The following is a 23104-nucleotide window of genomic DNA, read 5'->3' on the forward strand; positions in this document are numbered from 1 at the left end:
CCCCCCCAATTTTGAAAAGATTATTCAGTGCTTTTGCTGGTGTACAGGGTGTGGGACACCGTACCAAGGAGAAAGAGGATGTTTAGATTTTGAAACCACAGGACAAATCACGTGGGCAGATCTGGGAGTAGTCACGGGTGGAAAAGTGAATTTAATGCAATTAGCTTGGCAAATTCCATTTCTGGGCCTTTCTACAGCGCCGAAGTATAACAGTTCTGATAGTGACCTGTTCAGTTAGAAAAAGCCAATGGAGGAAGTGAGACAATGCCAGAGCTGTAATGTGTATGTACAGGTCACTCTGAAAATCTTTCAAAGGGTAAGCACTTTGCTACTCTTGAAAATGGTGAAGAGTTGGGTTGTGCTGTTTCCCAAAACACCATTCAGTTTCCAGATGTGACCCACACAGGTGAATCTTGCACTTGTGGCTGTGATCCACCTGCAGTGACAGCAGGCTCATTTCTGCCCTGAAACACCCCAAATGTGTTCACTGCTTTGCATCATCACAGTGACTTGTGTTTCAGATTTTCTGAAGATTTAGGAGACACATTGGATGTGACAGAGAAAGTCACTAAATCTGATCTACATCGAGTCTGCGTTAAATTGTTCTGCTTCTAAGTCGCTGGAGCTTTGCGTGCAGTAGCTGGTCATAAAAGTCTGTAGCTATTTCCTGGTCTTGTGGAGCTGAAGCTGTGGATTACTTCCTTGATCTCAAATAGGAAACCTTTTTTTTTTTGGCAACTGTTCCTGTAAGAATGCAGAGCAGCAAACAAACATGATTGCCATACTCCTGGTCAACATTTTCATTAGGATTACATTTCCACAAAACCACACCAAGCTTGCAACTAACAGAAGACAATTAAATTTTTTTTACAGATTATATAAAAATGGTTAAAGTTTTTTCACTTCCCAAAGCTGCACAACTTCTATAGCTTGGGGCACTGAGAACAGTTAGGCTCCTGCTGTGATTACAGAATTCTTGCCAAGTTGATACCACTTGTCAGAAGTAGTTACCATAGCTGCTTGGCATCTGCTCACTGTTTCACTGGAACTTGGTGCATCAAATACTAGGCTGAAGTAAAGAGTTCTAACTCACATACATTCTCACATACTTTGAAAGAGGCTTTGAAAAATACTGATAATTACTCCCATTTTGGAAAGAGTGTTTGTGGGATTGGTTTCTAAATGCAAGGACTCAGCAGTGCTCTTGCTCACAATGCTACCTCTGCATATGCCTGCAAGGCCCAGCTTTTATAAACAATCTTAAGTGCTACGTATGCAATTGTCCAAGGAATCAAAGGCTGCAACACTGCTGTGATTGACTCCAAAATAGTATAAAAAAAGGAGGACAATTTTTTTATAATGAAACTTCTCCTTAGCTATTCATAATGAAAATGATGGCAATATTTAAATATTAACAGTTCTTTTAACGCTGCTGGTAGTGGCAGCGCCTGGGCTTGGTGTGCTGGGGCACCAGGGCATCCTGCCTACAGAAGCATCAAGGGGGTAGCTGAGAGGGACAGAGTTGGACTTGTGAAGCTGGGGGGTTTGAGCATGGCTCAGCCCTCATCCTCCTCACTTTCTCAGTGTTCTCTGTTAGCTCAGAGCAGCGCTCCAGCCAGGCACCGTGTGCATCACGCTTGGCTCCAACGCTCCCCCAGCTGCTCGGAGGAGCTGAGTGGAGAGGAGCCAGCCCCAGCTGGTGAGGTGTGGGCTTGTCCCACCCACACAGGCATCTTTCCCTGTCCTGCAGCCCATGATTCTCATAAACATCAGCCCGCGGGTCACAGCTCCCTGCCTGCTTCCCTGCAGTCGCTCAGCCTGTGTGGCTTCAGAACGGAACATGGGGCTGGCTCTACCTGGTGTCTCCCATAACCCCCAAGGTTCCTGAGTAACTTGTCAGCAGAGGTTTATCTTGTCTTTTTCAGTTAGTTTTTTTATTATTCTTCAGGATTGTGTGAATATTGCAGGGAGAAATCCAAAAGCATGTTTCATCAGAGTAGCACAGCTATCAGACTGGATAGACTGGCTCTGAGGAAGGATTTCTTTGCAGAAGGGGTTGTTGGGCGTTGGAATGGGCTGCCCAGGGCAGGTGGGAGTCCCCATCCCTGGAGAGGTTGAAGAAGTTGGGTTGACCCAATGCTGAGGGATCTGGTGGAGTTGGGAATGGTCAGTGTGAGGTTCATGGTTGGATGGAATGATCTTCAAGGTCTTTTCCAACCTTGATGATTGTGATCTTCATCTGATGAATGGTGCTAACACGTCCCTGTGAAATGCCACTGTACTAACACTTCTGCACTTAGACAAACGCCATGAATAAGACTGTACCTAGGGAGCCAACTGTCAGGATCATTCCAAATGAGTTTGATTTTAATCTGAAGTACCCAAAGCCTTAATGGTATATGAAAATCCTTTGGTTGAACTTGATGCCCCACACTTGGGTCCCTTTGGCAATAATGATGCCAGTACCAGCACCTTCGGGCTCATCTCTGCTCCTGCCACAGCAACGGCTGCGCTGTTCTGGCAGTCTGACCCCATCCAGGCCCTTGTGAAGCACACCCCAGCCTGGGAGCCTTATGCAAGTAATTGCCAGAATGCAAACACTTCGGCACGCTGCCAGAATGCCTGCACTCGTCAGGAAAGATGATCCCTAAGGCAGCTAAAAAGGCTGACTTGTCCTTGGGATTTATTTGGTACTGTTGCAGTGTGGATCGCTGCGCTCTAGCACTCAGCCCGTGGGTAGCTGTTTATGTACAAGATCAAAGGCTGTCAGATATGCCGACAGCAGGTTTGTACTGCCCAGGTAACTTGGCTTATACCTTGTTACCAGTCCTCCAGCTTCTCATTGGTCTTGTTTGATCGTGAACACAACATACACAGGATTCAGTTGCATTTTACTTCACCCACCCAGTGGCAGATAATCACAGAATACCAGGCTGAAAGGGACTGCAAGGATCGTCTGGTCCAACCTTTCTTGGCAAAAGCACAGCCAAAATGCTGTGGGCAAAACTGCAAGAGCTCTCACTGCCTTCACTGACTGCAGTGACAATGTACTTCACATTGTTCGGTCTCTCATTTCCCTTCCTTTTAGAATACGCAGAAATAAACTCCATGCTGGACCAGATAAGCTCCTGCCTGGATCACCTGGAGGAGAAGAATGATTATTTACATGCCTGCTTGAAAGAACTGCTGGAGTCCAACCGCCAGACCCGCCTGGAGTTCCAGCAGCAGAGTGAGCAGCAGAACACACAAGCTGATGTGCAGGGATCACAGCCTCCTGGCTAGCGTGCTGGCTGCAAGCTCTGTTAGTGTTGCTAAGAGGACATTTACTGGTCACTGATTTCATGTAAAACTTGAATAGACGAGGTACCTCGTGCCTGCTACTTGTTCCTTCCTGTAGTTGTGTCCTGCCGTTCACCTCCATGTTCTGTTTTTATTTAGCTGTGTGATAGGTGCAGAAGCACACAGGTGGATGTAGGAGAGCTTGTTCTTTTTTGCGCCCCAACACAAGCCTGGCACTGACACTTGGTTAAAGCTGGCTGTAGGAAACCTGATGCCATGCAGGTTGTTTGCGAGTAGGCCCTCTTCGCAAAGAGGAAAAATGATCTCTGCTCTTTTGCACTGTTAAATCCAAGCAAGGAGTGTTATGGCTGTAGCCTCTTCCCTCAAAAAGCACGTAGGCAGAGGCTGTCCTGGCTCCAGGCTTGCCCCTAAGAGTAATGCCAATGACAGACTTGCAGAGGGAAGCTCTAGGCCAGCTCCTGTCTTGAAACTACAGCTTCCCATTACTCACGTTAACTGTGACGTACGACATACTGGCAGATGGTCCCAGATCACTGGACACTACTATCCCCCTTCTAAGCAGATAAGACAAGCTACCAGGGTGATGGTTTTGGGAACTACCTAATTCCTTAAGATGACATTAATAACTCGGGCATTAGAGAGGGGCAGAGCAGTGTCCTCCCTGCACATTTTGACAAGAGCACGCCTGAGCATTCCAGCCTGAAACTTCATGATCTTGTCAGGATGGCCTGGGGCCAGCATGGTGAAGCAGGTCTTACTGTTATAATTCTATAGAGTTAAAGAAGTTTTTCTGAAAGTTAAAGAAGTTCTTTATAAGAAATCTGTTTTATTAAAATCAGTTTGAAACAAAATTTGTTCCTGAGAGTGTCCACTATGAGAACAGACTGTATTAAGCCTTGTAGTATTAACAAAGGACCAAGATGTAGATTCTTGCCTAGCTTAGGACACTGCTTGTCTAGGAGTGTGCATCTTTGAAAGGAAACTGTTCTGAGGAGCAAAGTTGGGCACAGTCTCCCAAGAGATAAACTTTTCCTCTGCCTGGATAGGAAACAAGAGAGGAACTACAAAGAATTCTTAGTGAGAAATAAATCTGTGTCCATTTACTTCATGAACTCTTCCCAGTGGAAATCACATTACCATCTTTTAGGTTCAACAATCCAAGCCTCAGTCTTTCCACATAACTGCTACATGCCAACTGTACAAGTAATAACGAACACCATCCTGTATTGGACACGCTAAAGCCAGGCTTATTTTATTCTTAAAATAAAAACAGCAGTAAAGTTGAAGGTTTTTGCTCTATTAAAAGACTCAGAAAATAAACATTTCCAGCAAATATCATATGGAAAGGGCTCTCCCTTTAAGGCCACTCTATCTGGGTTTGCGCCTGGTAGAGCGTCTGCACCCAGCAGAGGCAAGACTGGCTGTCTCACCTTTGGCCAGGGAGGAAAACTCTGCCGCTGCCTCCTGGCCTGTGTTTGCTGCCTCATTCTGTGCTAATCCCCCTCCACTCCCTGGATCCTGGCAGTCGTCTGTGCCTTCCCTTTGCCTGGCCGCATCGGCTTCCTCCTCCTCACACACGGCGTGTCCCAGCAACTCCCCTATGGTGCGGCTCTCTTCAGGGAGCGGGCACCCGGCACCAGTGGTAGTGGACTTGCTCTCCTCCTGTAGGTTTTCTTCTTCTACAACCACGATTCCACACACATCATCAGTCACGCTGGCTAGGCTTTTGCCCTCTGCTACAGAGGTGGCCAGCTCACCCTTACCCTCCAAAGACCTTGAAGCTTCTTGTTGCGGGGCTGAGAGCTCTGTACCCTCCTTGTCTATCCCATAATCATCATTCACCTTCTTGCTGGTCTCTGCTGTTGTAGCAGGAGGCTGTTTCGGATCATCCAGCAATTGGGAGCTGGAGCCCTGGGAATGCAAAGGAGCCTCGGGGTAGGCAGCTGTGGCACGATGCCTCGCTGCCTTGTATCTCTGCAAATACAAACAAAGCAATGTGAGAGACAAGCCCAGCTCAGTTCCCGTCACTGCACCAAGTGGCAGCTGGTCCAGGAAAACCTGTACAAAAACAGTGGTGAGTGGCAGCTAGAATCTGCAGGGGCACGACTTGTCTCGGCAGCTCTCCTGGCCTGGCTGCTGAGACTTTCAAGCAGAGAAGGGTCAGCTCCTGTGAGGAAAAGTGGCGACATTAAAAACTGAAGTCCCTCTTGCATTACTTAATGCTGAGCGAGTGCATGGCAGACCTGAGGCTCCTGAGACAAAAATCATGTTCTGGCAACTGTTAATCTCAGTCAGACTCATGACTCTGTAGATGTAACAGTGCAAGTGACAGCTCTTGCTTCAGCTACTGCCAGGACATAACTCTGGACATGTACCCTGGATATAGGAGGCTATGCACTGCCCTTGGCTACAGAGGTGTGATTTAATGTTTATCAGCCAAAACAAGACTTAAATTGAGAGGTTAAGATTTTTTCACTCGATACAATCTGTGCAGTCAGTGAAACTGTTGACAGGAACACTAGCATATCAAGAATATCTTATTACAAGGTATGGAGGTTCTCTACAGAATAAAAGTAAGCATACCATCAATAAAATGACTCATTTGCACTCTCATGATGTGTGAAGAGATTAAAATGGCTACTAGCCATTTTCAACACTGGATTTCAGAAAAACAACTCCGTATAGCTAGCTAACATGCAGTAGGAATCTGGTCTTCAAGGTACAGGCAGAGCATGAGCTAAAGAAATAAAACAAAGCTCCCTCTTTTACACAGCTGTTCCCTCCACAATCAACTCGCTTTCAGCTTTCTGCTAAAGGGTCCCTTGAACTGGCACTAGCATTAGACCTGACAATTTAAGACTATGTTGAGTGCACTGGCTTTCACCACTGCTTTAAGCAGTGCTACTGTGGAATTTCAGCATATCAGCTGGGCAGCTTTACATTGTAATTCAGTTTATCACTGCAAGCTTGTTCTTTATCTGTCCTCAAATAGTGGGATATGCACAATATCATAATTCACTGGAACTAGATCAGTAAAGTCATAATGTTGTACCCAAACTAAACCAGGTTCAAGTATGCCAGTTTGTTTTCAGAGTGATGCTGTGAACTACCTCACCAGCAGACAATTCTCTGCTTTGAAACCCTCTGCTGAGCTACTCTGATAAGAGTACCCCAGAAACTGGCAGTGATTTAACTCAGACTGTGACAACCCCAAGGCACCTAGGCAGCCAAAAATAATAGTTATCTGCCTGCAGATATTTAAGGTTGGACTCTTGTCATAAATAATCCCCCCTGGTCACTCTGGCATCCATTTGAAGAGCATCTGATTTCAGCTCTAAGTGGGCCAAAAGGGAGGCATACACACTGCTGCTGCAGTTTCACTCTAAGCTCATCTAAAATAAGCCAGGAAAACTGCAAGGCCGATTCCTTCATTCCTGAAATGACTAGCTGCAGGAGTGGGAGAGGATGAGCAACCATGAAGGAACAGCTGTGGTCTTCTGCTACTTGCCATTCCAAATCCAGTGCTCTAAGTGCTGGCTCCTGCAGCACCCCACCCCTTGCTGGAGGCAGTGACAGTTGACTAGGAATAGTTAACCTGTCTGAAGACTAGAAGAAAAACAAACACAAAGGGGTTTTTTTTTGGGAGGGGGGTGGGGTGGGGTGTTTGAGTTTCTTTTTTTTTTAAACACTATCAAAGTGTTTAGGGAAGCACCAGCAGCTTTTGTTGGAGCAGGTTTTGGGTGCAGGCAGAGGACAAAGTCGGTGTGGGAGCCTCTCCTTGCCAGGGTCAGGGAACACCGCTCTCCTGCACAGGCAGGGCCCAGGTCACGGGAGAGGGCAGAGACAGTGCAGGCCCTGCGTACCCACCACAAGGTACTAATCCAGGCCCCTCACCCCCTGGCAAGTCAACAAGGACAGAACGATGGAGGCAGATTCCAGGCCAGCCCAGTAGGAAAAGCTTCTAGATACGAAAGCAGCAAGGGGCAATACGGCTTCTTTAGGTGGAGCCAGTAAAGCAAAGGAGCAGCATCAGCTGGCACAGCTTTGTGCTAAGGAGTTTCTGGGAAAGGGGAGCAGACAGACAGACAGACTGACTTCCTGTTGCAGGCTGACCCTGGGGACCAAATGGATTCTAACCAGCTTGTAGTTATGTCAAATTTCCAGATTTCTAAGGCGAGTAGCTGATTTTACCAGTCTCCTTCATGGATGAATCACACCCACAATTTTGGCTAAAGGAGCTGTTCCTCTAGTATAGCATGAAAAGATGCGTAAGTACCAGCTTTCTTTAAAAGGAACAGTCTCTGTCTCTTGTTCTTCCCCCATCTCGGCCCACCTGTAATCTGTCTACAGAGAAGAGGCCTAGACTGAACAACAGACTCCACAGGTTCAGCAAACAGAGCTCTGAGGAAGATTTCCAGCCAGAAATGGGCAACAAGGTGACAGCAGCAGTAGCTGGGAAGCAGGACCAGACTGGTTTCAGATCTACAGGGGTGATGGAAGACAAAACACAGAGCACACCAGGAGAAAGCTATGGCACAATGGACACGCAGGATGACAGAAATGGACTGAAGACAAGACAGCTAACATGGTGGACACACTGAAGAGACACACACAGGGGTAACAAATGCCAGGCCATGCAATCGCCAAAGGGTCTAACCTGAAAGTTCTCAAAATGCATCAGGGACTTGCAGTGTGCGAGCCGGGCAGCAGAGTCGCTATGGTAGAATTTGTGACACAGCCTGCAGAGGTAACCTGCGACGGGGACCAGAAAATCCAGGCCTGCGAAACGGGAGGGGAAGGGAAATCACAGATCACATTGAATGGAACTCAAATAATGAAAGCATGTTAAAAGGGAAGGGAAGGGGAGGAAGAAAAAGGAAAGTGGAAAGCTTTGCTTCTGTTAATCGGGGATTTGCAAGATGACTTGCTGAATATCTCATCTTACCATGGAATGGCTGTGTGGTTGATATTCAGAGAGAAATCTGGCTGCCAGAGCAAAGAAACTACACAGAGCATTAAGGGGGGGAAAAGGGAAAAAAAGAATACAATGGAAAACTACAGAGAACATGTGATCTAATGTAATGGGATCAAACCAAGCAGAAGACAGCAGGCGCGCAAGAGGAACACGCAGAGAACATTCACAGCATGAATCATTATTCCATCTGCCACACGATAGTGGAAGGTTACAGGCGATATGGAAGATTGGTGTAAACAGAGCTCTCCTTGGGCACAAAACAGCCTCTGCAGAGCTGCCCTCCTCACAACACGAGTGGCCATTAGAGGTTTGAAGTCAGAATCGCTTACAGGGTGGGGACCAGAGACAGCCATCTGGAGGCAACACTGCCCACCAGCCCAGCAACATGTCTGGATAACTGCTAGGTAGAGCGTGGGGGCTCTGAAGCGGAGGACACATGCACAGTTTGGGCTCTGGCAGAGAGTTCGATACTGTCAGTACTGCTCAGTATCTCTACACAAGCTGCATTCTGTTGGAAAGCATTCTAATCAACATGCTTTCAGGATCCATCTTTCCGGAGCATCCCTCATTTGCTACCTACTTTCTTCAGTACTCCTGCTCTACTTGTCCCACTTCCTACCTTAGTAAGGTATCTGGCTCTCATCCTTTCTTCTTCAAAGCAAAAGGCAGCTGACAAACATCAATCACAACCTTATGTTTTATCACACAGTAATAAAGCAACATTTAGGCTCATTCTCCAGGCAGCAGTGACCTGCCCCAGTCCAATGCAGATGCTGGAGCACCCATGGCCCAAGAAGTCATTCCAGCAGTAGGTAGAGACCATCCTCTCTTACAGATACAGCATGTGACCAGAGAAGGCTCTGTGGGCCTTTGTGGTTAACTCTGCTTGCTTACCATAGGCTGTGTCTGGACAATACTTCTCACTTCCTTCATAATCCTCCAAAGACACTTCCTTCAGCCCAGTCTGGAAACCAAAAGAACATTAGTGCCTACTGTATCTATGCCAATTTCCTTCCTGGGCTCTTACATTTTTCTGGTAAGCTTGGGAGCAAATCAGAGGATTCACATACCAGAGACAGAGTTGCACAGTACCTGGTTAGGGCCAGATACAAAACCCAGTGTCAGCAGGCCACTTCATTACAAGGGTTAAAAAAACCCCCTTGAACTCCAAGCCTGAAGTAGCTTAGCTATGTACCTCCTCCCTGGTAACCGCTCTCTACTGGGAAAATATTTATCAAGATAAACCTTCACGCATGTGTTTTCTCTGAGATCAAGCTACTGCTGGGTTATTCAAAGAAATTATGTCAATGTCTTTGTCAGAAATTCTTTCCCTTGAAAAAACATTGCTTGTGGTCCTCAACAAGGTAATATTTGAAGACAACAGTAGGAGCTGTGCGGCACAGCAGAAACACCCTCTGGCATTCCGTGCATAGTGCCCGATTCTCTTTTGCATCATCCAATGCTCTTGAAGAACCCCAGAGCCCTCACCCTCCCACTGTAGGATTCAAGGTTGACTGGACCCTGACTGGACCCTGAGCTCAAACCAGCAAAGACCGACTAAGTCACAGGATCCTACAGCAGAGAGGCCATTCCTTCTCCTTTTGCATGGCATACCTGCTTGGCAGCAGAATCCTCATTCTCTACCAGCACTACATCCAGATCTTCTTCCTCACCAGCTCCCCCTTCCTCCTCCTCCTCTTCATCATCATCATCTTCAAAACAGCCAACAGCATCCACTGTGATCAACTCCTCTGAATCTTCTGGGCTGCCCAACTCCTTCTCTCCTAGCCTCACCTGTCAAGTACAGAAAAAAAACCAAACAGATGAACTTTGCACTCACATTTAACCAAGGAAGACCCCAGACTCTGAACAGAATGCATTTGATGAGAAGGTACTGCAAGAGAAGCACAAAGCTATCACATCTAACTTCTTGCCCCTTTTTCACTCAATTTCTTTAAGCTCTAACAACTGAAGTGCAGCAAAAGATGAAAAAGCAGGATTGGAAGAACCACACATCTTCATTTCATCCCTGCAATAGTCAGGGAAGCAGAAAGTTAATCTGCTCCACAGTGTAGTTGCCTCCAGTCCTGCACAGCTCGCCACTCAGGCAGTATTACCTCTTTAGCTTTCTGTTTGTGCTCAGGGGACTTCATATGCTCCACAAACTTGCGAGGGGTCTTGAAGTGGCGGCTGCAGACAGTACAGAAAGGACGAAGCGAGCGTTTGGCCAGCTAAGGAAAGAGGGACAATTAGGTCACAAGAGACACCCTTTGGAGGAATGCAGATAAATCTTGAGAGAAACAAAGTCACAGCCCTGCCTCTAAAACAGGGACACCAAAGAGAGAGTCTTCTTTTCAGCAGAAAGGACTCCCTAGCTCTTATCTGCCAAAAAGATGGAATACACGCAAAGCAAATGTGGCTTATTAAAGGTGTGCTGGCACTTCTCCCCTGGGAGCCAGTAAATATGATGGCCTGCCTAAATTTTAGCTTTAAAATTTATAAGCTGCCCACCAATTCCTCCATCCAATTAATTAATTGACCGTGATAGGCCATATTTATTGAGAAAAGTCAAGGATTATAAACTAGAGGTGCTTCAGGCCACACTGACACAGCACAACAGCACAATAACTGGAAGCTCCACAAATGCCAGTGTTCAGAGGTAGCACGGCAGCGCCCTTAGCAAGGATGTTACTGGCAGAACTTCATGTGCATCTCTCCACTCCAATCACTTTGCTGCCTGGGGAGCAGGACATGCTACACACTTCCACTCAATCCCCACGAAAGGTCAGTGCAAAGACGAAATCATGCTATGGCTGTTACCTTGTGTTCTTGGGTCCTGCGATGTTTGATTAGATCCCCCATGAAGTGTATCTGACAAGTGTTACACCATCGCTGCTGGGACTCTCTGAAGTGACAACGGATATATCTGTAAGTCACACCTTTTTACATTCTCCGTGGAATACTGCAGTTCACAATCTGTTCTCAGCATTGTTTTCCCCAATATTGCTATCCTTATAGGCTCAGATTTATCTTCGCCCCTTGGCAGCCATTTATATAGGTTGCTTTAGCTCACACTGACAAAAAGGCACCAGTTAAAGCAAATCTCCAACCTGATCTACTGTATTAAAAACTACACAGCAGATCAAAGTCAATGCTGGTATCCTTCAGCAGGAAGGGAGTTGCCTGAAGGAGATTAAGGCCCCTGAAACCAGAGGGATTTTGTACCTTACCTAGAACAAAGGAGCACCCTGGTGCAGTAAGGAGTTGTAGAACCCATGTAGGTCCACATTTAGATTGAGTTTTCTAGCACAGACCAACACTTACCCATCTTTCTCTGCCAGCACCTTCTGCTCCTTCACCATGGGCAGCAGTGAAACAAAACAAACATTGCTCATGTGCTGAATCTCCCCAAGTCGCTGCTGGTGCTGAATTCCAGCCATGTGGGATTGGAAATTCTGAGAGAGAGGTTAGGAGAAAAATCCATTTAAATGTATTCAAAATACAGAAAATAATAGGCATGAGCTATGCTTTCCATTCTCTTGACTGCTGTTTAACAATGAAATGGTATGAAAGCTTAAGAGCATGGCTGCCTGTGGATCCACCCACATTCGCTCGCTAGCAGGTTGACTGCCAGCTCTTCAGGAGAGATTTATTTTATCTGCATGCCTGTCATCATTTTTTACGTTCCTTGTTCCTGAAGCACAAGCCCTTACTAACAAGTCTCCTACTGCACTTCCCCATGGCGGCCAGCTATCTAATTCACTTCTCTTGACCACCCATATCCCGGTCAGGCCTGTGGTTTTTTACCTGCTGACTGCAGCAGTTGGTCTTGCAGATGTAACAGTAGAATTTAAGGACTGATTCAGGGTTGGGATCAGCTGTGCCCACCTCGCAGGTCCAGTGCCCCGGTTTTAGAGCTGTTGTACTGATAGCTCTGCTCTCACTGCTCTGCTGAATAGTCACTTTCAGTGAACCTCCAGAGCTCAACACCTGCCAAAAGAAAGAGTCAAGTCTGATCTCTCAGTAAAAGACACTGAAAATTACACCTGCTTTTTGTATCCAACTTAAGCTCTCTATCCCTTAAGAAAATCCATTTAAGCTTGCATCCACAGGAGGCTGATCAGAGGTTCTCATACACATTCCTTCTCCCAATACTGCCAAATCAGCAATCCTTGTGTCATAGTACCAAGCCTATTAGTACAGAGCTTGTTCCTACAGCCTCTGTAGACACTGTATGATTCAGGCTCTGGAGACTGGAGCAACAAATAATGTGTTGGTAAAGGACATGGTCAGCTCACATTTCTCCACTGGAGAACTAAAGGCAAATCAGCACCACACCTGAGTAAGGAACCCCAACAAGGGCAAGATGCTGCATTCAATCACATCAACAAATGTCTCCAATTATGGAAGACTATCAAGTCTGATTCACACGATGTAAATCTTTGTCTGCTTACAGATTTACACAGCGTAAAGTCCTGGTTTAACATCTACCCTGTGGGCAAGGTATTTCATGCAAAAGACTCTCAGGTTGCTGGCTTCACCTGTGTCTCATTTTTCCAGGCTGCTTTTCAAAAGCACAGACTCCCACTACCTGCACATACCTGCTGTGATTGCAAGTGCCACAGCAGCTGCATCCTTATTACCATCACCTGAAATTTTTTACACCTGCTCTTCAGCAACATAAGGGATGCATTTAGCTATGGCCCTCATACACATATTTTCCAGTGGCTCTTTCAAGTTTCCATCTTTCCAGATGAATGCTGAAATCTTAACGAACCCCAGCATCCACAAACAGCCAGCAGTAGGTAAGGTGTAGGCTAGCAGAGGTACAAAAGCAGCAAGTCAGAGCAGACTGCGCACTAATTGCAGACATATTATGCCTTATTGCCAGGGACAACAGGTTCCAGCAGGAGACAGAGCTCCAGACGTGGGTGCCATCTGGTTCCCAGTGGCAACAGCCTTCTCTGGGATGGAGGGGGAGGTTGTACGTTCTGCACCACCCCAGCCTGTATGGAGTGGTGTCTACTCACCTCAGGAGCCTTTGGTTCCTCAGAGAATTTCCTCTCTTTAGAGAGATCTTCAGTTGTGTACTCCTTTGCATTGTCTGTACCTAGGAAGAGTGAGTCCTTTTAGCTGCCTTAAATCAAAAGAGCAATGACAGAAAAAAACAAAGCAGCAGGTGAATGAATTTCCTCACAGTGCTGTTGGCCAGAAGCCCAGTTCACAAACCTTTCTCCCAAGAAATCCTTATTCAAGAGGGAAACTTCCCATCATTTGCATTTGGTAGGCAGCAGTTTTTAGGGGACTATGTTTGGATTTGGTTCCTAGATTTTCTTCTCTTTTCCCCATCCCGTATGACCAGAGGAAGGACATTTCTGACAAGACCCATGGGATCTACAGATGCTGATCTACAGGTGCACTTCCAGCAAAGAGTGCCCTTAAAGTGTAAATCATGGTGCCCAGCAACTCACCATCAGCTCGGACATGGGTGCTTGATTCTCCTGCTTCCTTGCTGTCCATTGCATCCTCTAATGCAGACTCCTCAGTCACACTTCAAGGATATCAAGAAAATAACATTATTTGCCATGTTACAGACAAAGAGATTCAGAAGACAAACCAAAGCACAGGTGGGGGCCTAAGCTACCCCAACTAAGCACTGTCCACTAAACCACCAAATCAATAATCTACTAGAAGTGGCATTTCAGGCAAGGATTCAGCAGAAATAAATAAGAATGAAGAGCAGGCACTCTAGAACAGATTCAGAAACAGCAACCAAATGATCTGGACAAGAAGGTTACAACTGATTTTTCTGGATCACTGCCCTCTCCTGCAAGAGGTCTGCAGGGAAATAAGTTCATACAGGAAATATTCTTAATAGGAGTTCTGAGAGCTCACTCCAGTCTTGATTGGTGACCTGCAGGGAAACTGCAATACCCGGACAGTACTCCAGGCTGCATGAGGGAACAGACACCTGTCAGAACTGAAAGGGTCCTCAATGGTGTCTTACAGGGACTTCATCAAAACTGCCCGCTCTATTCATATCGGCCATATTTTGTCCAGAGTCCCTACAGTTCTGCTTGTGGAGGAAGTGGAACCGTACAAGATGCAATTCAAAAGGACTTTGTTTTATTTGGTACTTGTGATCTGCTGAGGAGAAAAAAAGATCACAGAGGGACTGCTGCAAATAAACAGTTGACTTCCAGAGGGCATAAAGTGTACTTTACAATATCTTTCTCATCTCCCCTTTTGCCATCAGGGCTAACACTTTTCACCATGGCTTGAATGCCTTCTCTCTCAGGCCCGCTCGATATCCCACCTGCTGGTGTCCTTCTGCCAAGAGGGAACAGGGAGCAGCAAGTTCTACACAAGCAAGAACACAGACTATGCAGGTATTGCATCCAGGGATCCAAACACACACGCACCGCATGATTTATCAGACTGATAAGTGATAATGTAACTGGGTTACATGGCTATAAATATGCAGTAGGGTTTGGGCAGTGCAAACATGAAGAAAACAAGAGTGGCTGGCATTAACATTATTTGTCAAGTACTGCCAGCAGGCTCAACACTATACCACACACAGATGGTGACAGCACTCCAGGGCAAGGGTCCGCAGTCTAAACTGTAAATCTAAGGAGCAATCTAGTGGAGCAAAACCCATCACGACCAGGATCTAAGGGGGAAATGGTATTATAATGGATACTTGTCAGGCCATGCTAGAAGAAGTGGGTGTTCAAGGAAGATTTGAAGATGATGAGTGCTTTCTGCACTGGAATGAGGATGTTGTTCCAGGCATACAGATGGTACATAGGAGAAAAGGCAGAAGTGGGAAAAACCTGAAATGAAGGAGGAGGCTGGTATTCCTGGCCAAAGGGAAATGGAACAACGAAGCACGAAACAAAAGTTTGTGACATGGATGGGGGGAATACCCTTCTCATCTGTGAAGGGCAATAGGAGTAAACTCTTTTTTTAGAAATCCATCAACTGTTCATTGGAAGTAAACAGAAACACTTTAAAAAAAAATAAAAAATCTAAGGAATGATCTATTCTAAGTAAACACCAGCCATAATATATGCATCAAATCTGGCAGTCCCTAACTACCGTTTAGGAAAGGATTTTCCTAATAGCAGGCTTGTTGCAGTGAGATCTGTCATTCCTCAAACTTGATTCTTTTTTCAGTGTATGTAACAGGACTTTGATTAATACCCTACTAAATATTAATGTAATTAAAATTAAATTAGTTTTGGCAAACAGATTAACAAAGCATAGGCTCAAATGCATTCGACTTAGCTTTAATTGAATTTATTCACTTCCTTGCTAATCAGAGTCCGTAATTCACGATGGTCCCTGCTCACATAATATTTATCACTCTTTAATGTTTTACATGATCAAGGTAATATCTGAACATCAAAGTAATCATGGAATATTCTCCCTAAAGCTAGCCATTAATCTCTAATCCACAGATGGGAAACAGAGAGGTGAAGAAACTTGTCCGAAACCACATGGTGAATTGTTAACAGGGAAGATAAGAGGACCCAGGAGTCCTGACTCATAGTCATTAACATATGTTGGAGAATTCTCAAATCCATGCCTCCAGAAATCCGGATTCACTCCCTCTACACCAGCTCACAGCGACAGTCCTGGGAGAGGTGCAGCGCGGCGCAGATGGCACCAGGAGCTCCGTGACGTGCCTTCCCACTAGATGGCAATGCAGCCCGGTCTCTGCCTTCCTGCACCCCACCAGGAGGCAGGGAGGGCCACCATGGGCCCGCCGTGGCCAGCAAGCTGGCCAGCGTGCTGGCCATCCCTTGCGGATCATGGGGTTGCCTTTGATTGTTTTTACCCAGCAGACAGGGGTACTGGCAAGACGATCCTTGCAGAGGGAATACAGAACTCACCGCTCATGGATGCGGGCTTGGATACTAGGGAGTATAGATTCCCTTCCCTTTCTCATACTTCAAAATAAATTGCCCTCTCCTACACCTACAGTAACCTAATATATTCCAAGGCTTTTCCTCTCTGCTGATACATGGCTGCTCATTTCCCTTTTTGACATTTAGGGAAGAAAATTAGAGAAATATATCAGAATAGAAAAGAACCTTTCTGCTTCTTACAAGAATCCTGGCAGGCACATTTACATGAGCTGCATCTCTTATAGTTGGATCATCCATAGCAAACCCTACAACACCCTGTATCTCAGCAAGCATCATGACATTTTCTGATTGTCCACGAGCATCTGAAATACCTCCTACATGTTAGACATCAGGCCAGTACAGTACAGCCCTAATTATTAAAATATAAAATTAGATAACAATTCTAAACTCAGTAACTATTTCAACACCCCATTCAATAAATACCTCTTCAGTCTTTTTGCTGCAGGCTCAGTGTTCAACGCAGATTCTATTGGAGTTCTTGGCTCTGCAGGAACACAGAAGATCTCCTTAACAAAGCAGACCATGCCACCCTGAGCAATGTTCCCTAACTGAATGGCCAATGCCAATAAAGCTCTGTTAGAGCAAATAATACTATACACTTGCTTATTCTGAATTTGAGAATTGTAGTGACAAGGTTAGATAATGACCTAAGAGATTTGAGTTTTATTGCAGATGTCACTGTATGAGGTGTTGTCCAGAAAGAAATCTGTTTATGTCTGCTAAGTGGGTCTCAGTCCCGTACCTAGGTGACAAGAGCCCAGATCACAGGAACATTAATGTAAGTCAAGGTGACATATCTACCTGACAGAAACCATTTAATCAGGTAATTCTTGCCACTGCATATACACCAGTCACAACCTCATCATATCCCTGCATTTTTAGATCAGACAGTCTTCGGTCAGAAATAACATTCCCACATCTGTATTGTATCTGACACTGTAAGAGATTCAGTCCCAGCAGCTTCTGCGCTGGCAGCTGGAGTACAAGTACTCTTTCAACTCATCTTTTCCTTAGCATGTTGATAGCAACTGGTTCTGCTTTATGTATTTCACTCCATGAGATGTTAAGGCAATGTGGAGGCTTTAATTTCAAAACAGTTTTGGGGTTTTTTTCCCCCCATCTTAAATGGGGCTCACTGTCAAAGTGACTTCTGAGAGGCTACAATGGAGAGATATGGAGCTAGCTTATAAAAACAAAAAATATACAGGTAAAAAGGATATATGAAGCACCTAGCAGAGGGCCATCACAGGCAGTTTAAGTATTTACAGTTAGAGAGAAATGTAGCTGATTAAGACCGAAGTCATCTCCAGTCTTTGCTGTGGGAACAGCCATGAGAATTTTGTAACATCTAGAAGCATTTGTTTCACTACAGGCTCCCCCTTACCTGTGGATGGTGAGGAGTTGTTCTGCTCTGACCCTGCCTGCACTCCCTCTGGGATTTCCATTTTCTCATCACCTTGTGTCTGAGATGAAGAACCAGGATCTAGTTCCCGCTTCCTGTCAGGGACCCTCTGGAAGTCCTGCAATGGGCAGAGAGTCACTGCCAGCTCTTGGTCCTTCCTCAAACTTAACACACTGCCCAAAGCACCAAAGTTTTACTGTGAGGCAGTAACAGGAATTCCAGCACAGGGTAATGGAAGGGAATATATGATTTACAATGGACTGCCTGGCTTCAGGCAAGTTTACATGGTTAAACAGAGCAAGGTACTCGACCCATGACACTTCTCCAGTGCTTTAAGTAGCAGCTGTAGGAGACCCAGCTGCTTGCAGAGAGTAGGGTCACTTCAGAGGGACTCTAGCAAGAGGTGCATGGGCAGGGAAAAAGAATAGTCCAAAATAATCCCCTTTCCTTTTGACTCTGGAGAAAGGACTGTCCAAGAGTGGAAGTCTACCTTATCCACCACATCTCTTGAACAGAATGGGGCCAAATATACAAAAGCTAACCTAAGAGGAGGGAAGTACCAGTCAAATAATCCAAGAACCATTTTCAGTATACAAAAGAGGTCTTAACGGTGATGAGTGAGAAAGGTTTTTACCAAAAAAATAATAATTTTACAAAATCCACAGGAACAAATATGATCCTGATCTTAAAAAAAAGGAAAAACAACTAAAAGAGGCAGTGACATGTCCATGGTATAAGCAAGTTGTTCGGGAAAAACTGCTTTGAAAAGCTAATGGGGCAGAACTCTGGCCTCTGAAGAGCAAAGCACTCAGCCAGGATTTCTTCTATTTTAATTACTTTGAAGCTGATACTTCTAAAGGCTCGTTTTATATATTGGGTTTAAACAGTTCTGCTATGAAGAATTCTCTCTCTTGAGCAAGAAGTGACAAGAAACCTTTGCATCATAAATGTAAATATGGACCACAAGAACATTAGGGATGGACTTATTTCTGCATTTCTGTGTCAGTAGCATGGTGCAAAACGTAGTTTTCATTGTGAGGTTCTCTCCCTTCTCTTTTGTTCTCCACCTACAATACCATCAACTGCTGCAAGTGCTAAAGGAGCACAAAGCTCCCGACCAGTTGGAGACTACAAGCCCACCTTGCGAAAGGTCCGGTTCTGCCGCTGGAAGGGAAGGCTGGGGAAGCCCAGCCGAGTTGGCTTTAAGGAGACCCCGACAGGTGGTGGCCCCAGGAGGGAATGTCTTGTAGCCTGAGGGAAAAACTGCTGCAGTGCTGGCGCTGTCATGTTAAATCCACGCAGGTTTCCTATAAATGCAAACACACAGCATCACCACCCTGCGGCGTGCCAAGGAGAGAGAAAATCTTCCACCTGTACAAGAAGCAGGTAGAGAGGGGAAGGGCTCCTCCCTGCAAAACCCTGTACTTTAGTGGGCACTGTATGGGTGCTCTATGCTCTACGCTCTTCAGCCCTCATCGAACAATTTGATGTGATAGCAACTATTACTATGTATCAGGCTATTTAATTATAATTGTCACTTCAGGCTAAGATCATTAGAGCAATTATTTGATCTGAGCACACTAGCGCTTGTGTTTGCAACAAACAACGTCTCGTTTTACAAAAATCCTCTGTAAAAAAGGAAAATTCATCCCACATTTGTGCAGCTGGCAGCTCACGCCATAGTATGGATGCTATTTAACACAAGACAGTAACAGCATTTCATTTAAACAACACTGGACTTTTCAAACAAAAGATTCCACAGTCTTCTCTGCCACCTGGTTGTCATGCAAGCTCAACATGTCAACCTAAAATCCGACACTTGAGACTCTGCCATTTCCAATTATAATGCTCTGCTTTCTGAACAGTTCTTTTCAGCATCCACAGACTATTAACTAAGTCTCAACATTTTCTTACGAAGGCAGTCATTGCTATCCCCATTTCAGGGGTGAGGGAATGGAAGCACAGATGCCTCAGCTATACCCTCAGAAGCTGTCCAACATTCTGAGAACCTGGACTTATACCACAGTTCTTCATTTCTCACTTATTAGTGCATACTCTGGCTTTTTGGCAGCTGTCAAAACAAGGCAGAGAAATTTGGAGATGGGCACCCAAAATCTGAAAAAACAAGCTACACTGTTTAAAGCCTGCAACACAATAGGAAGTACTCTCCCATGTTTGTCTTCAAAAGTAATCTAATCTCTTATTACTTACCATAAATAATCTCTTACTGTAAAAAAAACCATAGCTGTATTAAAAAAGTCTATAAAGCAAGAAATCATCTCCTGCTCTCGGTTTAGTACCTTTAGAAAAACGCACATCCATTGCAACTTGAATCATCTCCTGCTCTCGGTTTAGTACCTTTAGAAAAACGCACATCCATTGCAACTTGAAGTATTTTTTTTTCCTATTCCCACTGCTGAAGCCACATACAGTCAATGAATTATTTATGCTGATGTTTCCCAGGTACAGAAATACTACAGCATCAGATATTCTTACATGTAACCCAAACCTGAATGACAAAATATTTCAGATTCCTAAGAAGGGCCATGCTGGACACTGCAACCCTATTACATGTTACCGGTGGGCAGCTGATGTAGATTATTTAAAGAGAAGTCACAACTCAACTCAGCATGTAGAAGTGAAAAGAAGAGGAACAACACTAAGACAAAGTGCATATAACAGCGTTCATTAACAGACCTTATCCTGCTCTCATATTTAATTTGCCTCCGGTCCTTGGCATACTATTTAAATATAACTCCTCAATAAAATGTTTTGCTTTAGGGAAAAGGTCAGCCCATGCTAACATCAAACACATCTGAAAAGAGTATGGCTGACTAAAGTGGAGTCAGACTTTTTTCCTGACACAAATATATACACCTATCTTCAGAGCATGGCTTGTCTTTTTTCACTGCCAGTTTCCCTACAACCTGAGAGAGATCTGTAGAGAGCCACTGGAGTCACTAGAGAGCCCTCTCGTTAAATGGGCAAGAGAGAACAAAAGGAGAGTTAACAACATGCAGAATAAATCTATTGTCTTCACATCTGGGCATGATTCACAGGCAAGATAAAAACTGCAGGCATTAATCTAAACTAGGCACTTTAAAACTATCCCAGGTACTGATTTTCTGTGTTGAAAAGAGCTGTCAGGTTAAGACATGAGCAAAAATAAAGACATAGCTTTATTCCTAGTACGTTATGTTAGCAATGCTATTATTAAGGCAGCTTCATAAATTTGTTTTTTAAAAACCACATCTGGCAAAAAATCCACTTGTGAAAACATGGTGATGGAAGAACAGTGATATTATCCACCACACAAATTACAGTCATTTCAGGGAATTGAAATTTCACAAGACAATTGAAACCAGAACCATTTTCCATCACAATATACTTCGTACTGCACTAAGTTTGGACAAAGACAAGCAGCTCCTGCAAACAGGGTTAGCATGTATGTAACAGAGAACAAAAATTGTTTTAACCTTCCAACCAAGAAAGACAAACAAATCTAAGTATTTTATCTAAATATATGGATGGAAAAATATCTCTCCACCAAGTCTAAGAGGGAAGACACATATTTAGTATCTAACCTGATACCTTCTAGTGCTATTCCCAGTTGTGAATAATTTGGCACATGGGATTTTCAACAACTGAAGAACCTCTGTGATGCAGACTATGGACAAATTTGAAGAGGAAAAAAAAAAAAAAAAAAAAAAAAAAGGATGACAAACGGAACTGCCAAATACAAGGACTGCAATGGTTCAGCAAGAAATAGCCATACTATGGTTTCAGTCCATGAAGGATGATTAAATAACTCAAATAAGTAAGCGTCTCCCATAACGACAGTACCTTGCATCTGCTGCATGAGTAAGGCCCGCTGAAGCATAGGATTGGCATTGAGCAGCGATGGTTGATTTGTTGCCCGTAAGCTCAGCATCTGTTGCTGTTGCGGTGGTGGCAAACCCCTGGAAAAGAAGGCATTAATCATAAGAACCCAATAAAAACTGTACAATTCCAGACACCTAACAAGTATAAAACGGAGGAGCAGAGAACGGCTGAAATGCTGATATACATGCATGAAAAGATACCATACACCGGCACTGTATCCTCTTTCTTCCACTCTCCTGGAATTTCCAAAGCTGACAGATTGTCTATCAAGGAATTTGAGGTCAGAGAGAACTCCTTAGCACCAAGCCCACATAAAGCCTGTCAAGCAGCATAAAAAAAGCCCAGGAGCTGACTGCAGTTCCACAGAATTATGCAGCACTCGTCAGTAGAAACGAGCGATCTAGATCAGAAGCTACATTTAACACAACAACAAAAGAGAAGTTCTAAAAAACAGGGAGTTTTCTCAGTAGCTTAAAGCGCATTTTTCCAAAATCGATGCCTCCCACACGGAGCCAGACAGGTCATAACTGTAAATGGTGCCCCCTAACTGCAAGAACCAGATGGAAAAATAAAGCACAGCCTTCATATTTAAAACATGAGGAGGAAGAAGCGAGCGGAGAAGGACTCTCCAGTTCTAAGGAGGGTGGAGCAGACATGAGAGAAAAGTCTGAAGAAACTGGCAGGCACTTCTTCAGGAGATTGCAAGGTCAGACCCACCTCTAAGCATGACTGCTGATACAGCTAAATCTGTCAGGGCTGTAAAGAGGTACAAACATGGATCAAAATATCCACGCTGACAAAAAAACCCAACCCTCTTAACGGAATTTTCAGCAGCTCATCTTCACGTTTGCTGCTCTAGATTGTTCCAAGTCTCAGAGCTGAGATATTTATACGGGTAAAATCATACTTTCAAAGGTGTAAGATGCATCCATGCTACCTAGCAGTCACCCCCGTACTGGCATTTTAAGGGCAGCTTTGTTTATAACATAAGGCATATAACAATGGATTTAGAGGTTCATATTTCTGGTAGACTGGAAAGACTCCCTCATTTACCTCTCCGACATATGCCTTGTGAGGATAAACTAATTATTATAATGTATTAAATAACAAATTAACTTTCTTCTTAAATTCACATCCCATTACTTTGAATTTGCAGAGCATGAGGATTTGCAAATAAATAATAACTGCAAATAAATGCATAATTTCAGAGAATTTGCGTTAGTTCTACAAATCTCAGCTCATCGGGCACAACTGCTCCTACCCAAGACAGTTGGTCTTCTCTCTTGCATTTTTTGGGAAAACCCCAGTCATTCGCCTTTTTATTTCTGGCAGATGTCATTTGTCTTTTAACAAACAAAACATGATTTTCTCCATCGCCGCCCCACAGTGCTCAGTCACACCCTCAGCGCTGGTGCCACCGCAGAAATAAGTTAAATAATCACACCCAGGCCAGGAGACCCAGCCAGAGAAAGAAAACAAGTGAAGTTCAGGAATAAAATAAAGTCTGTGTCTCTATGAGGGCGGCTCAGTTAGGTGCGTGTGAGCGTTTTCTGCGGAGAAAGGCGTTTTCCCCCAGGCTCCCTTCCCGCCCCCTGGGCCCGGCGGCCGCCC

The 23104-nt window shown here is 44.7% G+C and overlaps 2 protein-coding genes across 5 annotated transcripts; one reads left to right on the plus strand and one right to left on the minus strand.

Moving 5' to 3' along the window:
• Positions 1-2392: 2392 nt before the first annotated feature.
• C17H9orf16 (chromosome 17 C9orf16 homolog) lies at positions 2393-4151 on the plus strand. The gene is made up of 2 exons (XM_026860674.1): positions 2393-2579; positions 3089-4151. The coding sequence occupies exons 1-2, from the start codon at positions 2393-2395 to the stop codon at positions 3280-3282; spliced, it is 381 nt and encodes a 126-aa protein (XP_026716475.1). The 3' UTR covers positions 3283-4151.
• On the minus strand, positions 4107-22978 carry CIZ1 (CDKN1A interacting zinc finger protein 1). 4 transcript variants are annotated; one of them, XM_026860623.1, is made up of 16 exons: positions 22755-22969; positions 21455-21570; positions 18752-18918; positions 17594-17729; positions 16633-16693; positions 14979-15044; positions 13747-13826; positions 13306-13385; positions 12083-12265; positions 11600-11730; positions 11096-11180; positions 10393-10506; positions 9890-10069; positions 9170-9239; positions 7958-8079; positions 4107-5211 (listed from the first exon to the last, which is right to left on the minus strand). In XM_026860623.1, the coding sequence occupies exons 1-16, from the start codon at positions 22802-22804 to the stop codon at positions 4669-4671; spliced, it is 2184 nt and encodes a 727-aa protein (XP_026716424.1). In that variant the 5' UTR covers positions 22805-22969; the 3' UTR covers positions 4107-4668. The 4 variants fall into 4 exon arrangements, with proteins under 4 accessions (XP_026716424.1, XP_026716423.1, XP_026716425.1 ...); XM_026860622.1 differs by having other exon boundaries at positions 4107-5274; positions 22755-22966; XM_026860624.1 differs by lacking the exon at positions 14979-15044 and having other exon boundaries at positions 4107-5274; positions 22755-22964.
• Positions 22979-23104: the final 126 nt, after the last annotated feature.

This window comes from Athene cunicularia (assembly GCF_003259725.1).
Source record: "Athene cunicularia isolate RWA chromosome 17 unlocalized genomic scaffold, athCun1 chr17_part1, whole genome shotgun sequence".
Lineage (NCBI taxonomy): Eukaryota > Metazoa > Chordata > Aves > Strigiformes > Strigidae > Athene > Athene cunicularia.

What these genes read in the sequence shown, in the direction of transcription:
- CIZ1 (XM_026860622.1), bottom strand. Translation starts at nt 22,804, where the DNA reads ATGACTGGGGTTTTCCCAAAAAATGCAAGAGAGAAGACCAACTGTCTT. An exon ending in CAACTCCTCACCATCCACAG is followed by an intron (nt 16,694 to 17,593) that starts GTAAGGGGGAGC and finishes GTGTTCCTGCAG; the next exon opens with AGCCAAGAACTCCAATAGAA. An exon ending in CTTCTAGCATGGCCTGACAA is followed by an intron (nt 13,827 to 14,978) that starts GTATCCATTATA and finishes ATATCCTTGAAG; the next exon opens with TGTGACTGAGGAGTCTGCAT.
- C17H9orf16 (XM_026860674.1), top strand. Translation starts at nt 2,393, where the DNA reads ATGGTATATGAAAATCCTTTGGTTGAACTTGATGCCCCACACTTGGGT. An exon ending in AGCCTGGGAGCCTTATGCAA is followed by an intron (nt 2,580 to 3,088) that starts GTAATTGCCAGA and finishes CCTTCCTTTTAG; the next exon opens with AATACGCAGAAATAAACTCC.